General features: G+C 37.7%; 1 protein-coding gene across 15 annotated transcripts in view; it reads left to right on the top strand.

Moving 5' to 3' along the window:
- The window catches only part of DLG2 (discs large MAGUK scaffold protein 2), an 883409-nt gene that overhangs the window by 447952 nt on the left and 418594 nt on the right, over positions 1–16863 (top strand). For all 15 annotated transcript variants that reach the window (XM_064441431.1, XM_064441436.1, XM_064441434.1 and 12 more), the window contains one exon: positions 16442–16495. In XM_064441431.1, coding sequence (XP_064297501.1) covers positions 16442–16495 — 54 coding nt within the window. The remainder of the gene's footprint in view (positions 1–16441; positions 16496–16863) is intronic.

The following is a 16863-nucleotide window of genomic DNA, read 5'->3' as shown; positions in this document are numbered from 1 at the left end:
GGAAGGAGTGTTAAAGGAAACAAAAAGTTACCTCATCTTTAGTATAACTGTTTCTCATATATCAGAATTAACACTAAATGAACGTGTTCAGTGGGCCAAATAAGACGTAGGATAAGATATAGGATAAGATAAGATATGCTTTGCAAGAATATTGTGTTTCAGTTACTGCTGAAGTATTTTTGCAACGTTTTCAATTAGTGCAGTTTTTTCCTGGTTAACAAAAGCAATAGTATGTGCGGGGGTGGAGGGAGGCAGCAGCTCTCAATCTCCCTTTCCTCATCTCCACTCTGCAAAACTACACAAGTTTTGTTGCAGTCTTATCTGGGTCTTTTCAGAAATTGGTCTGCACAGAGAAAAATAATACAGTTTTTACCTTAGGCTGTTTACATTTTTTTCTCTATGAAAAGTTGTATATCTTTTTTCTTTTTTTTTCTAAAGAAACTGCACAAGAAAAATGTCTTATGCTTCATTGGGAAGGGCTTTCATGTTTTTTAAAAGAAAGCATTTTGTTCTAAAACAGGCAAAGCTTCAGGACTTTTAATGTTTCTTCTTTATTTTTCCCTTTTTTATCAGTATTGGTTGCTAAACTTTACTTGATTTTTCAAATATTTTTTTTCCTTCTGACATTGTTTGTCAGTTAACTTTGACCATGAGTATTTGGAGTCCTCAAATGAATTGTTACCAGTAGATAAAAAGAAAAAGTTTAATAGAGAGGAAAGGACATTCTTTTTAAGGCCATTTGTTTCCTACTCTTGTCCCTGGTACTATGTAGTTTTCAATCTCTCTCCTTTCACGCTTTCCCCCTCTCCACAAATAATTACTTCCTACTTGCTTTTGGAAATCCTTTTTTTGTGAGAAAGTGAGGAATTGGGAATATAACAGTTAGTACTTCCAATATTTCACCCTTCGTAGCTGATAATTCCATTTCATCATGACTGCCTAGCTCTGACATTCAGATTTGCTTTAGAGCTTCTTTGGCAAAGGGTGACACCTAGTTCCAGAAAATCTGTGTGATGTCAGTCTTTGCGTGCATTCTCTGAGCAGAGAGCCCACACGTACGCTATGCCCTCCTCCCAAAAAGATGTCGTCACTAAAATCCTGACCTTAATTTCCTTAAATTTTCTTAAGGAAATTCCTTAACATTTTCCTAAATTAAGAAAAATAAGGACCTTAATTTCTTTAAATTCAGGATTTCTGTGGGCTCTGGATTTTACCATGGGGAAAGCAAGCATGTCTGTCCACTGATGGGGGGAAGTGCTGTCATTTCTGCAATAGGATAATGCCACCCATAAGTGCAGGGAGAATAAACCTGAAGAGGTAAAGAGAGATCGCTGTTGCACAACATCCCTTTGACAATGAAGGCTGGAATAGCATCCTTTTGGAGAGATAAGAAATAATCTGTCACTATCCTGTGGGTTTTAGGGTAGTTTTCTTGGATTTAGCCACATTAAACCAATCTTTGTAGGTTGATTCTTTTGGTTTGTCACCAGAAGTCCTTGCAACACTTTTTCTCATGCCAGTTCTGTATTCAGTAACTTTCAGATTTTCCTTCTTTTCATGAACAAAATTTGGCTGTGATTTTAAGGGGCTCTGAGAGTTAGGTGCTTGCTGCATTTGAACATAAATATAAGGAGATCTGGGTTCTACTCAGGAACACTGAGGAAAAGCAGCTGTGAACAATTTAGTCCTGAATAACACAAAGAGGACATTCTGATTTTCACACATGTATTTTCACTTCTGAATAGTGGAACACCATCTAGTCAGGCAGTTGCACGATTATCCTAAAGTGAAACAGCTGTCCCGGCTCTAATCTTGCTCTCCTATCCTTCCAATGAGGCTTTTTGATTAACTTTTTATTCTTAACATAGCAATTTGTACCAAGGATCTAATTAAGAACTTTATGTAACACAGCCAAAGTCCTCCTTTTGCAAGTCTGTCTCACCTCAGTCCTACTAATCTTGCAGCTTTCGGTATGAAGCATTCTGAAATGTCTGATATTTCGAGCTATCTCTTCTGGTTGAAAACAATTTCAGCTATTGAGAATCGGGAACAAGATTCATTTGATTCTTTTGTCCCGGTAAGGAAAACTGTAACATATCTCTAAAATAAGGCATGTTTTTAAAATTTAGATTCTGACGGTTAGGCTTCTTTTTCTTTTATTTTTTTGGGGGGGTGGGGGGGAATGGCTTAAGCTGAATTTCTCTGTTGAGTGTTGAGCTGAATGAACTCAGACCTCTGACCATAGGTTTCCTGTGTTTCTTACCAATGAATGGGTGAGTGGGAAAGAACAGCCTTTAATAAAAGTTGGTGATTTCTGGGAAGAAAATACATAGTTCTATATATCTGGGTGTAAAAGATAGTGTCAAAATTTCTGTTTTATCATTACATTAATGATAAAGAAGAGAGATAGCTATGTTACATATGATTCTTATTTCCAGAAAATTATATAATTGAGATATAGCTTTTAAATGCAGGAGTATTTATCAACTGTATTTAAGAAATATAAATTGAACATATGAGTAGTGCTGCCTATCACCAAATGACATACAGTAATGATATCATATATTGTGTATAAAATTAAACTATTAAGTTGAATGATCTCTTCTACATTTACATCAATATGCATTACTAATTTTAATCATATTTTACTTCCAAATATTTTGAAAAACATTTTAATTATATTAGGGTCATGTGCACTGGAAATATTTATTTTCCCATACGCAGTAGCAGATGCAGGATGATGCTTTTGGTGACCGGGTTAAGTAAGCCAGACAGACTGTGCTGGAGAGGAAAGAAAAAAGTATCTTCCTTTCTTCCATGTATCTTCATTTCCTGTGAAATATAAATTTGATGGGTTAACTTTAAATGAAAATATACTAATATTTTGCAGAAGGCATATATCTGAACTGCTAAGTATATTATCAACAGTCTGAAGAATTATTTAGGTACTAACTGTATCAGCTCAGTATTGAGCTAATAAGTGAGCAAAACTAAGTGCCTTCAATACAAGATAGGCTGACAGCGAAAGATGCTTCGCCCCCTGTTTGTGTATGAGTAGAAAGCTTATGTTATAATTGAAAAAGGTGTTCAAAAACGTGTCCCAAAGCATATAGTAGCACATGAAGGATAGGCTGACTTTAACTTTGGAGTCTCTTAATTTCTCCTTGTTACAGCTGCCCTAAAAAAACTGGTGCCTCCTGCAGACTCTGTGTTCCTCTTGCTGTAATATTTTCTATGTCATTTTTCTCCTGTTCCTCTGAAGCACACGATGTTCCCATTTCTTGTCCTCCCAACCAAACATTTATTTAGTATCAGGGTCAGGTCTGCAGTGGGGTTTTTATATGTTAGTGCTCAGAATTGGTGTACCTGCCTGTGAAGTTGGTTAGCTTTTGGAAAGGACCGTCAAATTAGGTGTTAATTTTCCCCAGACGTCCTATGGCGAAAGTCAGGATTTTCAACAGGCTGAGAATGGTAAAGATGATATTTTTGCCAGGCATCATGATTTACTGGATGAGGGTGATATCTTGAAAATTTTCCATTTCATTTGGAGGGTGGAAATGGTGCCTAAAAAGACAGGGTAGGAGGAGACTGGATCTGTCCAAAGGGTTCTTTGGTAAAGGCTGCCTCGGTTCTGAATGTCAGTTGCATGAGATAGATGCTGAGTTGTTTTTTGAGGTTGAAGCACTGTTGTACAGGCACAAAGGAAATCTAAGTTCCTAAAGCTGAATATTTTGAGGGCTACATTCTTGGATTCCGATGCCTGTATTCTACCTACATCCTGCCTTAAGCAGCCAGCTCCTTTTGTGTTTCTAGGTGCTGTGCTTAGTCCTTTTCCAGGTGTTCTATCACCTGATGTATAGCACATAACTTCCACTGCTAGTTCTTTGTCAGGAAATGTTTTCTTCTTCCTTCCTAACAGTAACCAAAGGTTGTTTCTGAAAGTCTTCTTCTGGAGCTTTTCCATTAAAAACAGAGAAACAAAACAACATCATATCAGAGACAGATATCCAGGAGCTGCTTGTTGTTGTTGTTGTTGTTGTTGTTATTATAGGAAGAGGCTGCCTTGACGTTATGAACCATGTAATGTTCCAGTGTTTGGGGGGATCGTGTAAATGCATGAAAGGTTCTTGTGACATTTGAAGTTCTTCTAATTGATTTGAGACCCATCTTCTCAATCTTGGTAGATCAATTCTGACAGTTTTTAGCTTTTATGTCTCTGTGATTGTTAGTTACATTTATTGTTCAATATAGTGATAGTGAGAGGTCAGTGTTGGCTCTGTTTACAAGGAAGGTTGTTTCATTTTGTAGGATAAGTGGCTTTTACTTATACACATTCACACAGTAAATCCAGAGAGTGCAGAACTCTCCTAGTCCTGTCCAGGTCACTGTTGTTAATGTATATGAATAGTAGCATCCTTGATTTCTGTGTCTTACATGGCAGGAAATACGTCTTGAAATCAATGACTAAAAGATATCTTACAATCTAAGAACGGTCATATTTCAAAGTGGTGCCTTGTGTTATTTTTTGTGACTGCCTCATCAGTAAAAATGCCATCTTACTTGCTGCTAGATAAGTTACTGTTAAAATTGCCCCCATCTATTTTAATTCAGTTTAAGATAATTTTTTACTCAGTGTTTCTGCATCCAGCTCTAGCCAAAACAACACTGTTTAGAAATGACAGAACGTTAAAATGTAAATATGAGGAAAGACCTTATAGGTCATGTTGCCCATCTGCCAGAATGTCAGTACTGCCTACAGTATGTGTTTTTGTGCTTAGTGTAAGTTTATGCAAAGAGTTTTAGGCGATAGGGCTTCTCTCTCTCCTCTAGGGAGATTATAGTATCGTTTGATGAAATTGCCACACAGTTGTATCAGTGTATAAAATCCGCTTGCCTGCCCTTGGCATGAAATTGAAAAATATTCCCATGTTAAAAAGAGCAAAATATTTGTAGAAAAAGAAGCAAGTATAATTTTCCTGATTTGAAGTGTTTTTCAGCATCGTTCATAACATCAAAGGATTTTTTAAAAATTTTCTTCCTTTTGTTTTCAGTCTAACTTCTTAAGCCTGTCTTTTTAGAGTTGACACACCTATTTGCACCCTTAATCTAAATTTGTCAGGTTCACAGGGATGCTTTTCCTTTACTTCTTGACAGGAATTGTCTTCATTTTTTTTTTTCTGGATCTATAATTTTGATTTAAATGAAGTGTATTTTTAAGGTCCTGTATGAATTCTTTGGAAGACTGTCAGTTTTGCTGTACCCTCCAGTCATGTTGTTTGTGTTTCTCAGACTTATAGGGGCCCCAGGCATTTTCTATACTTGAGCGATGGCATATAGTAGAGCTGCTTTTATGGCACTGTTACTACTCATCTTGAATTCAGTCCCTTTACATAGTTTCATTATTCTACAAACTTGTGAAGCCACGTCGCTTTGATTCTGTGTTTTGAGATTTTTTGGTAAATGCTATTTCTAAGAATCAAGAGGTTGGCAGCAATAGCATCTTAACAGACTCTATGTTAACAAAAGGTGTAGCTTTCCTTCTCTGTGGAAAACCTCTCTATGAACAGTAATCAGTTGCTACTTTATGTGTTTCAATTTTAACACGATAACTGTCCCTGTGGCTGCAGTACTGCTTCCACTTTCTCTTTGTTGCCTCTGCTACTCAAGTCAACATTTTTTATAACCAAAGACCTTGTTCTTTTATCCCTTCTGCTGTTGCATTCTTACCTCCATGACTTGTACATATTTCAGAAAATAGGATGAATATATAAAAGATGTTGAACAAATATCTGCCCTACAGTGCAATCTCAGAAGAGGTGTGTTGCAGGCAAAGAAAACTTGACTTGGGGAATTTACTGCCAATTAACATAAACATTTTATTATTTAGTTAAGTACTAGGAACCAAAACAAATAAACTAGCACTGAGGGAAAACACCTCTTTCCCAGGCTCAGCTTCACTCCAGACACCTTCCTGCCCCTAGGAGCAGGATGGTCACACTCCATCCCTCCGGTGAGGTGAGGGTGGCACAGGGGGTCAGAGTCAGGGTCAGGATGTGGCAGCTTCTCTCTGCTGCTCTTTGTCCCTCACTCTTTTCTTCCACTCCACCTTCATTCTTGTTTCGCCTGCTCCAGCACCAGCCCTCCACGAGCTGCAGTCCCATCAGGGTGTTACCCGCTCCCGCTCCACCATGGAGTACCAGAGGTGCAACAAACTACTTCTGGGGTGCCACCAGCTTTGCTGTGGGGCTCAGCCATGCCCTGCAGCGGGTCTGGTCTGCAGCCAGCTGTGTCCAGCACAGGGCAGCCCTGGCCTCTCCTCACAGGGGCCACCCCTGCAGCCCCCACCCCGCTACCAAAACCTCACAGTTTGTGCCCAATAGAAGGTGGGAGGCAGCTGTAATACAAGCTTCACATTTCACCAGGATTTATTCCCTAAAAGGGGCACTTGAATGTAGCAGATTAACGTATTACAAGATACACATTTTAGAAATAGGACTTATTTTTCCTCCATGCAAATTTTTAAACTATAAGGGAAATAGGTCCTAAAAGAAAATGGCATGTGTGTATTTCCACTATCAGTCTAAACAAAATTGCATCATCCTAAAGGGAACATTATCGTTTTTCAGTCAGTGTTACATGGATTCATGAGGAGAGTCCTTGCTAAGCTTGGCAGTCTGTGCCCTTCCTGCTGGGACCTATAATCTGTAAAAATATGGAAAAGTGGCAATTTTTGCATGCACTGTCCTGCAAGTCACCCACAGAGCACCCAGTCTCTCAGGAAGAAGGACCTCAGTGAGTTGGAAAGCCCTATAGTAAAATACTAAATAGTTGTAATTTCCGTAACAGTGCATCTCCATGGAGAAATGTGTTTTATGCCATGAGGCAAAACCTTACAAAACGCCTGACTTGCCCCAAACCCTGGATAGCTTCACTTTATACACCAACGTTTCCTATCTTTTGAAATAACATACTGTGAGTGCAGTTGTCCTGCAATCATTTGGGGTCTGAAACAAGCTGTCAGCAAGAGATATATTTGGAATTATTTTGTTAATTTTATTCATCACATAGTGATTCTGGGACATGAAGGCACACTTTGGGACATCAATTAAAACTTTTCCAGAGGACATTAGGTTAGAAGTTTACTTCTACTGACATAAAAATTAAAAACCTCTTTGCTACAGCACAGCCCAATTTAACTTTGAGATTGTTGCAAATATTCAAAATCAAGTTTAATTCTTGAAGTTCTTCCTAGATACTGTTAAATATCCATTCATTAAGGGAAAGTGTTTGGCAAAATGTCTTTCCTCCTATACATACTTAGCCAGAATCAGTGAGTTAAGTATATGCATTTTAGGACCACAGTAACCCCCAGCTGCTCTTCTGCCAGCTTCGGTGCAGAAGCAGGATCAGTGGTGATTTTGCTACTTCTGTTACACGTGAGAACCCTTCTAAAACTCTAAAGATGCATCCTTCTGTGCTTCTTATTCTTTCCTTTATATGGACAGATTTAGCTGTAGAACCAGTAAGTCTCGGTCTCTTCTGCTCTTGCCAAGCAGAGGTAAGTGCTCTTTGACACCGATTCCATTATTTCTGGGCTGCTGGATGCAGTGCTCAATGGAATTGATTAGTTCCTGAAAGCAGGTGTTTGGTTCTTTGGAATTTATGTTCTGATAAACCTCTTGAATAGACAGTGAATTCTGTAAATTTCTCTATTTCACATTTAGTTTTACATTCACATTTTTTATTGTCTTTATACGCATTGTAACTTTTAGTCCATTTGTTTCTGTGTTTTTGAGGCTGGGTATAAATTCTTTGTGGAGGAATAAATACATACCTCCACCTGCAGGTACTTCAGGATGTAAAAATGTAACTGGAAAACTGCTTTGTGAGCTTGGTGTACCATGATTTTAAATGTAAAAAAGTCATGCCATGGATGACGCAGCCTTCACTTTTGAAGAAAAAGGAGGGATAGACTGGCTGTGGTTTTGCTTTGGTTTTGTTCTCCTCTTTCTGGAAGGAGTTCTATCGTCGTGCTCTTGTAGCATGCAGCTGGGTCAAATAGGGTGCCTAAAATCTGGGTGCGTGCTTCTGTCCTAGTCTGTGTTCAGTGTGTGTGTCTACATGTGTATATGTATGTTTGAATGCACCAGGCTTGTCTTTTTTATGTAGAATGGTAAAACCCAGCTGCAGAGAAAAAGTATTTTTATATAAATATGAAGTAGTCTAACCCCCTGAGTAATGCGATACATGGATATATCTTCAGGTTAAAAGAACTTGGCAGGTATTTGAGATTACTTTAACGTTCTTTAATGTTCTTTATGCTGTGCAGCTTTTCTTGATTTTTATGCTGTTTTATAAAAAATCTGCACCACTCCATGGTTAATAAAGCTAATGCTTAGGCAAACAGTAGAGGAGTTAAATTGTTAATGTTTAAGAAGAAATGGGAATGCTCAAGTCAATGAGACCATTTGCCCTTGTTAACAAGTCTGTGAATAACATAAGTATTTTGTGTAACAATTTTTTTCCTCGATTTTTAATTTCTGGATATTTGGCTTATGTGCTTTAAAAATAAGATACAAAACAATCTGAAAGCAGACTATTAATTTCTTTAATTGGTTCTAAATTATTTTTGCTTATTATTGCTTTCATGAACTTGCTGGCTAAATGCATGCCTGCTTTACATTCCTGCCAAGAGGCAAACAAAACTAATATTGAGTAGAAGCATATTAGCTTTAATTTTGACTCTATTGAAGCAGATCAATATTCTACCATTAACTTCAGTTATGCAGGGACTTTCACCCAGAAAGTTTTTGATCAGATAGATGTAGAAGAATGTCTTTAAGATGTTTAAATTGGAGGATGTAACGTGTTTTTGTAATTTCATAGTGTAAGTTAGCTTAGCTCATAGCTTTTCTGTAGAATCACTCCATAATACTTTATTTTTGCAGTGTATCTTTCCACTAATACTGGCTGTAGTGGCAAGATTTTTCAAATATTTCATCTTTTTATAAAATTGTTATGAATGATATAAAATCTGAAAAAAATATACATATCAGATGTCGGAGTTTTGAAGATAATAAATACACTTATAAAAAGGCCATATGGAATGTGATTCTACTTTTCCTCTCAATTCTAAAGTTTTCTTATTCAGATTTAAGAACGTACCAGAAACTGGCATTGCCTGGATTGGTTAAAGCTGTTATATTATTAAGACATGTGCTGTGACACAGACTTTGGAGAAAGTTCTGAAGCACAGTGGAGACCAGATCAGAGATTAGAAGAGAGTTCTATGTAATAAATGCATTTTATGGACCATTCACTTCCAAAAGGCCATGAACACATGCTGAAGTGGTATATCTAAAACCAGGATTTAGGGCTAAATTTCTGTTTAAACCTAGAGCACTGCTGTAAGACACTTTGCATCAATTTCTTTTGTGAGTCAGTAGAGATGTGATAATGGGACCTCTGTGTGAGTCTTAGTATGGCATTTGGCATCCTAGGATGAGACAGATGGATCCACCCTATCTAGCGATAGGGAGGTTATCACCTCAAAATTTAATGGGTGATAACATTTAGTTGAATAATAACTTCACTGGAAACTCAGATGTACCATAATTATCCCTCATTCTCTATAGAGCTTTTCCCGTTGACTTTTCTGTGTCCTTCACTGGATCTGATATTGGGCAAAAAGTTACCATTATATTAATCGTTGCTAATTCAAACTGCTAACAGGCAGTATCAGTCCAGGTGAAACTTCAGCAACTCTAAAGTAGGTGCTTTCTTGACGTTCCCTCCGGTAGCCTGTGGATCCACACAGCAATGTTAGATTTTCCTTAGGTTTAAATTATTTTTTGTTTAAATAAGGCCACGGCTAATACAATTTTAAATAGGAAATTATTCCTACAGATTAAGTAAAAACCAAGGCAAAATCCCAAGCCCAAAAATAAGGCCAGCTTCTTTAAAAGGCACTATTTGTCTTTAAATTAAATGGCTTTATATGAGTTTGCGTTATATATATAGGGAAAGGTCTTGAGGATTTCTTGAGGAATTTTTCTTCTATTCTTGAGAGCTGCAGCCTGCAAGCAAAGCTGCTTTTGATTTGGGTTTTACATCTCTAAGTAGGGGTAGGATCTTTTGCTGAACAGTCATTCTTTAGGTGTTTGGAGAGGCTCCCTTTCTTTTATATTTTCTGTTTAATAACAAGGAAATTACTTTTTCTCCTTTTTAGTCTTACAGTTTGCAATTCAGTGGTAAATATAATGAAAGGTTCTGTGTGTTCTGTGATCTTGAGGCCTCATAACATGCCAAAGAACTACTGTTTTGACATCTAAATTATCATTTAATCTTCCCTTCCATTGTGTGTCAATGTAAATCTATTTCTTGCTATTGTTAAATGAAACTTTTGAATACGTGAAATAAATTTAAACTAATTCAACGTTACCTTCCTAAGGCCTCAGAGTCTGACATGTTATATCTGAGATGCAGTGTGCCCTATTCATGTACAAATATAGGGGCTGCTCCACTTCATATTATTAAGAAACAAAATGTTAACATCTTGAAGTAAAATGAAAATGTAACTGAATATCCCAGAGAGTGTTTTAGAATTTAGGGCTGGCTACCTGGAGGGATGAGCCCTTAACTCTGACATACAGTCCACAGAGTCAGGTGTTTGCAAAACATCGTAATAAGCCACTGACAACTCAACTTTTTAAATGGTAATACATACACTGTTGTATTACTCCAAATTTCACCACCTCTTTATTTGAGATTACTTAAATGTAAAAATGTAGATAATGATGGTGATTCCTTAACAGGAAATCAAGCAATTGAGAGTTCTGAGTCAAATTAAAATCACACCTGGGAATAACTATAGGTGGAGAGTTTCAAAATGACCGCATCCTTGTAGTGTTTTCTGGTTAACAAGTAATGTGCTGCGCTGGTTATTTATAAAATGGTTACCATATACCTATGCCAGTAGTTTCATGGTCTGCTGTTGAATACCGCACTGCATGGTAAGAACAGTTAGAACAGAGTTATGAATGCTCCAAAAATAATGAAATTCAATATAATATGGATGGTCTATAGCTGTCTATAACTGTGAACGCCGTAAGTAAAACCAGTCAACCAGGATAATGCTAGCGCTTGTGGTAGAGGGAAAGTTCATCTTGTCTGAGAGGTATGAGTCATGTCATACACTTGTAGAGAATTTGGTAGCATAGTAAATGATCATGAACTAGACTATATGCCTTTTTGTTCTCTTTCTACTGGCTTCAAGTGCTTTCACTGTATCTTGCTTTTTAAGTTGTGCTTTTGGTGGAAAAGCAACCAGACTGTCTGACTTGCTTCAAGCAGAACAATCTCATGTATATTTGTGGAAGCAAAGGTTGTTGTGCTCAAGTCCTTTAAAAAGAAGAAAAAAAAAATATTCCTCCTTCTTTTTTTCCCCAAAGCTATGCAAGTTTTGTCCCAGCTATGCCAATCTGTCACTGCAGCTGTCAGTGTGATGCCTTTCCTTCAAAGCACAGAGATGGCTCAGCTGAAAGCACTGCTTCTAGTCAAGGGCAGGAAAAAGGTCTGTGCAGGGAGCAGTAGTAGGGAGCCAAGAGCCCACATGGTGCATTGTCAGCATAATATAATACTTAATATATAGGTAAGGCCTAGGGCAGAAAGGAAACTGCATGAGGAATGGGGAAAACGGGATCACTCAGTTCACTACACTCAGTAAAATTCCCTTTTTTTATTTTTGGTGATTGGTTTGGATTTATTTTGTGGCTGCAGAATTGTGAGTATGTTCACAAAGGCGTCTTCCCATCTTTAAAATCTGACCCCCCTGTATGCTACCTGACTTAAGAAAGGGCTCTTTCATGAACTAATTACTACTAATTTGAATTCATCCTGCAAGTTAGGCAGTTAGACGTGTAAAATTTTAAATCTCCTTACATATAGATAGATTATTTAGTTCTTGCCAACCATCGTCTCTCTCAAATCTTTGACCAAACTAACCCAGTTTTGCTAGAATTGTTGTGAAAAACTAGGTAAAGAGAAATTAAATGTCTTGTTAAAGGCTGCAGAGCAGGTCAAAGGGCAGATCTAGGAATAAAGTCACTATCTGTCTTCCAGAAAGCCATTTCTCCTTCTCACCCAGTCTCAAACTTAGATAGTTTATATATGTGTGGGTATATAGACTGTGACAAATAAGAGGCAATGCTGTCTCAAAGGCACAGCAGGCAGAGATTCTCGAGTGAATCTAGGCTTTTTTTTTTGCATACATTTGTTAATTTATGCACAATTTCAAGTATTCTTGATGAGCTGATGAACCGGTATGATAGATTTATCAGTGTTCTCTATAAGAATTGTGCAGATATCTGGGTATCTTTTTTGAGAATTTGGTGAATCAGTGCATGTGACGTGTTTTCAAGTCAGAATAGATCTAGACAGACACATCATCCTGGAAGGTAAAACCCTTCTGACTCCCTGTTGCTACTGATCTTCTCTTGACCTATCGCTTGAGTAACTTCACTGTGATTACAAGGACTATTTTGATGCTATTGTGTACTCCATGGCTACCACTATATTTGGGGCTCTCTCCAGTTGTTGCAAACCGTCTTCTCAAGTCTGCATGATTAAAGCCTTCCACTTTTCTTTAAGCCACAAATAGAACACAACTAATAAAATCAGCTCCATTTCCTGCACTTAAATGCAATGTCGTAGCTCAGGATGCCAGTGTTCTTCAAATTACCGTAAGTTACAGACACTGAAGCAAAATGTTTGCATTAAATCAGTTTTGCCAGTTAAAAAAACTAAAAAAGAAAACCCCAAATCGCCACACAGACTCACTGTGTCGTACATGCACACACACACACACAGGTAGGAAGAGGAGAAAAGGAAAAGGCATTGATGATATCAGTTGTGAGTGAATGATTATAGTCACTATAACCGTCTAAAACTATTGCTCTGAATTTTCTCATCCCTATGTTCTGATTAGGATGAATAACTCAGTAGGAGAAAATGATCCGTTTGTTATTTGACGTTCAACTCTTCCAATCAGTAAAGAATACAGTAAGCACTGTGTTAAAATGAATCCTGAAAGATATTCTTGCTTGAAAGCCAATTCTTTACAGGCTCTGTGGGAAGGCCAGGCAGGGAAGTTTCACACTATTCAAAGGAGCAGCTTAAATGCTCAGACTTTTGCTGTGGAAGAGAAAACCTGGGGGTCAGTATTAGGTAGGAAGCTTACAAAGGGAAACATCCTGGTGTGTGCCTCCAGAAAGCCTTGTCCAGGCTCATGAAGGACGGGGGAGGTGATTACAAAGAGGCAGATCAGTTTACAAAGGGTAAATTGTGCATTGCCAGCCTGAGAGCTTTCTGTGATGAGATGACTGTCTCTGTGGATGAGTGGAACTCAGTAGGTGCCATTTCCCTTGATTATAGCAAGGCTTTCAGCACAAATTCTCAGTCGTGTAGCCAAATGAGAGAGACAGTGAATGGATGGATGTACTAGAGGATGAGTAGGACACTGGGTAGACCACCAAACCCAAAGCAGAGTAGTCAGCAGTTCAAAGTCCAGTAACTGATGGCAAGTTGCATGTGGTGTTTCTACAGAGTTGTTACTGGTGCTAAGGCTGTTCAACATCATCATTAATAACCAAAATGATTAGATAGAGTGGACTGTCACAAGGTTTTAGATAACACCAGACTGGGCAGAGCAGACGATGCATTGGACAGTTGCCCTTCAGCGGGATCTCAATAGGCAGGAGAAATGAGCTGAAAGGAACCCCAGGAAGTTCAATGACAACAGGCACCTGGACAGCATAAAAGGTGCAGCAGTCCCAACCAGGCACAGCCTGGTTAGGCCGCAGCTTTGCAGAGTGGAGGATGAGTTGCATATCAGTCAGCCGTGTGCCCTTGTAATGGTGAAGGCTAACAGCAAACTGGGCTGCACGTTAGTGCCTAGGCAGCAGCTGAGGGGCATCTTCTCGTCACCTGTGAGACTGGATCAGGAGTATTGTGTCCAGTTCTATGTTGCCCAATATACCAAAGTGTATTGAGGGGACGATAACCAAGATGGTGGCGCACACAACCGCGACTGGGTCTGGGAGAGCTCAGTTTGCTCAGTCTGGAGAAGAAGAGGCTGTGAGAAGAAGAATAATTGCTGTCTTCAACCATCTAAGGCATGATTAGAGAGGAGACAAAAGCAAAATCTTCTCAGAGATGGACAGGAGAAGTACGAGGCAACAGACACAAGTTGCATTAAGGAAAATTCTGATTAGATATAAAAGAAAACTTTTCTCAGTGAGGGTGGTTTAGCACTAAAACAGAGACCCAGTAAGGCGGTGAAAGTCCTTCTGAAAGTCACTGTAACTGATAGTGTGAAGGACGTGCAGGTTCAGCTTGTGCTTGTAAAAGGAAATAAAGGAGTAACCAAGTTTTCAAAAGAAATTCCAAGTCCCCTAAATATTTTTTTTAATACTGTTCCCACAATTACTCATTTCTGATTGAGAAATCTCTTTAGCTTTACTTCAGGAAAATCTGATATGGATATAAGGCTTTGTTCCTCAATGGATTTAGAAGCGATTGGTGATAGTATGAGAATGCTTTGGAAAATGACTTCTGAAAGATGTTTGTTATTTTAATAGATATTGGGTTTTATAGCAGTGGAAAAGTTATTTCATTTTGAAGATTGTAAACTTTGTTTATATTTGACACCAGACCTTCTCACAGTACATAAAATTAAAAAGAAGATAAAAATCAATGAAAGGCAAAATTTTGGAGAGACAACGGAATACTGTAAAAAGAAAAATGTTTCTCTTCCTCTATCAAAGGTAGCAGTCTTTAAGTGTATTGAGCTATATATTCATGAAAGTAAGAACTATGATTCTAAAAAGGAAAATATCTTTGTTTAACATTCTGTGATAATACAGTCATAAATCATTCCATATGCCTAAAGCTAAAAATATTATAATCAGTTGGCCTCCAGCTTTTAAGTATCACTCCAAAATGTCCAGTGTTATAGGGCCCAATGAAATAAATGGGTATGGGTGTGTAATGTCTTTCAGTTACTAAGCATTTTAATACTAAACTGTACCTTACTATGATAACTGATACATGCCATGAAATGTATGCACACCAAATGGTACACATTACATTTTGGGGTTTTTATTCACAGATTACACAGTTGTATAGAAATAATGGCATTAATCATCAGTAGCTGTTGTGCAGTTTCTCTGAGTGCAGAATTACCTTAGCATAACTACACCAAAATTAGAAATAAACTGTGATATTCTCAGAGTATTAGAATCATTACATTCTTAATTTGGGTTATGTTACTTAGGTTTTTAAATCCTGCAGTGAATATTTGACAGTAGAAACAGGATCAGTGTTTTCAGCAGTGCTGTAATCACCCCTGCCATGCACAAAGAGACCCTGCAGCCTATACACGTTTGAAGTACCGGCAGTCGTTCATTGGCTAATATACAATGTAGATAAATAGAACAGATGAGCTACTATGCTAAACATTAGGATGTTCATCAGCCCAATACGATGCCTGAAGAGTCTTTGCTGATCAAGCAGGCATCAGTCAGGCACTTTTTGTGCTATACTGACTGCATGTTGATCCTTCTCCTGAGTCCTTGAACTGTTAACAATCACATCTCAGCAGTCCTGCCTCTGTCTGACATTTTACTTATGGTGCACAGCTCTACACTTTCTCACAAGTCTGTAGTTTTCTCCAGAGCCTGAGCCAATATTATGCAGCTGGGTTGAATAAGAGCTCAGCCTTGGGTCACCACTGCTGAAGCCCAACATGGGAAGAGGAAGAGGTTAAGGCATTTTAGGTGGCTGGAAACTAGCCTGGATATAGGTTTCATCAATAAGTTAAAGATTAGGTTGAGCAGCTTCACAACTGGGTCTATATTTCAAGCTGAACATCAGCTGAGTTCATATAAACCATGCAGAATATATAGCTTTGACATAAATATCATATATGTGCTTATATATATACACTACATAACGACAAGTGATGTAAACAGAAAATGTTGAGGTTTATCCTCTGTAAAGATCAGTTGATCATCTTGGTTTTGCTCAAACACAAAAATTAAGGTAAAGGAAGCTGAAACCCCAAGATCCCCTAACTGTAAGTTGAATACATCATGTTTCTTAGAGTTCTACTAAAAAATTAATGACTAATTATTATATACTCAGGATGTGATCTAAAGCCTAATGAAATTGAAAAGAAAGATCACAGTGAACTCGTTTGGAAGATGAAAATCAATTTCCTTCATCCTTAATTGATTGAACAGTACCCAAACATATGTACTGTTGTGTGATGTAAATTCAGTGGGAAGACAGGCTTTTAGACTTGTGATTTAATGTATCATTACGGGCATTTCCATATTAATTAATTTCATATTTTTAAATTTCTTTTCTTTTTTTTCCCTTTCAGGCAAGCCCTGCCCCTATAATTGTCAACACAGACACCTTGGACACAATCCCTTATGTAAGTATTAATTTTTTTCATAATATATATCATTTGTTCATTTTCCCACGGAAATTCTATTCAGTATTGCACCAAAGTTATGAACACATCTTACAATTAATCATATCTTTTACAGTTACACAGTTAATTCTTTTCTAGAAGAAGAAATCAGGAATGATGATTGCATTTAGGTGAATTATACGATATTATATACACATAATTTGTAGTGTAAACGTCAACGTATAAACTGTAACTTGCTAAAACTAGCCTTTCTTTGAAAAAAATGATTTCATTAAGCCTTTCCTCCTTACCAGTAACATATATTATGAATATTTACTTTTAGCGCAGCATGCACCCTCCTAGCTTATTACGAAGTTATCGAGATGCAC

The sequence above is a fragment of the Phalacrocorax carbo genome, chromosome 1 (assembly GCF_963921805.1).
Source record: "Phalacrocorax carbo chromosome 1, bPhaCar2.1, whole genome shotgun sequence".
Lineage (NCBI taxonomy): Eukaryota > Metazoa > Chordata > Aves > Suliformes > Phalacrocoracidae > Phalacrocorax > Phalacrocorax carbo.
Note: the sequence above shows the minus strand (reverse complement) of the source record. Positions and strands in the feature narration are given on the sequence as shown.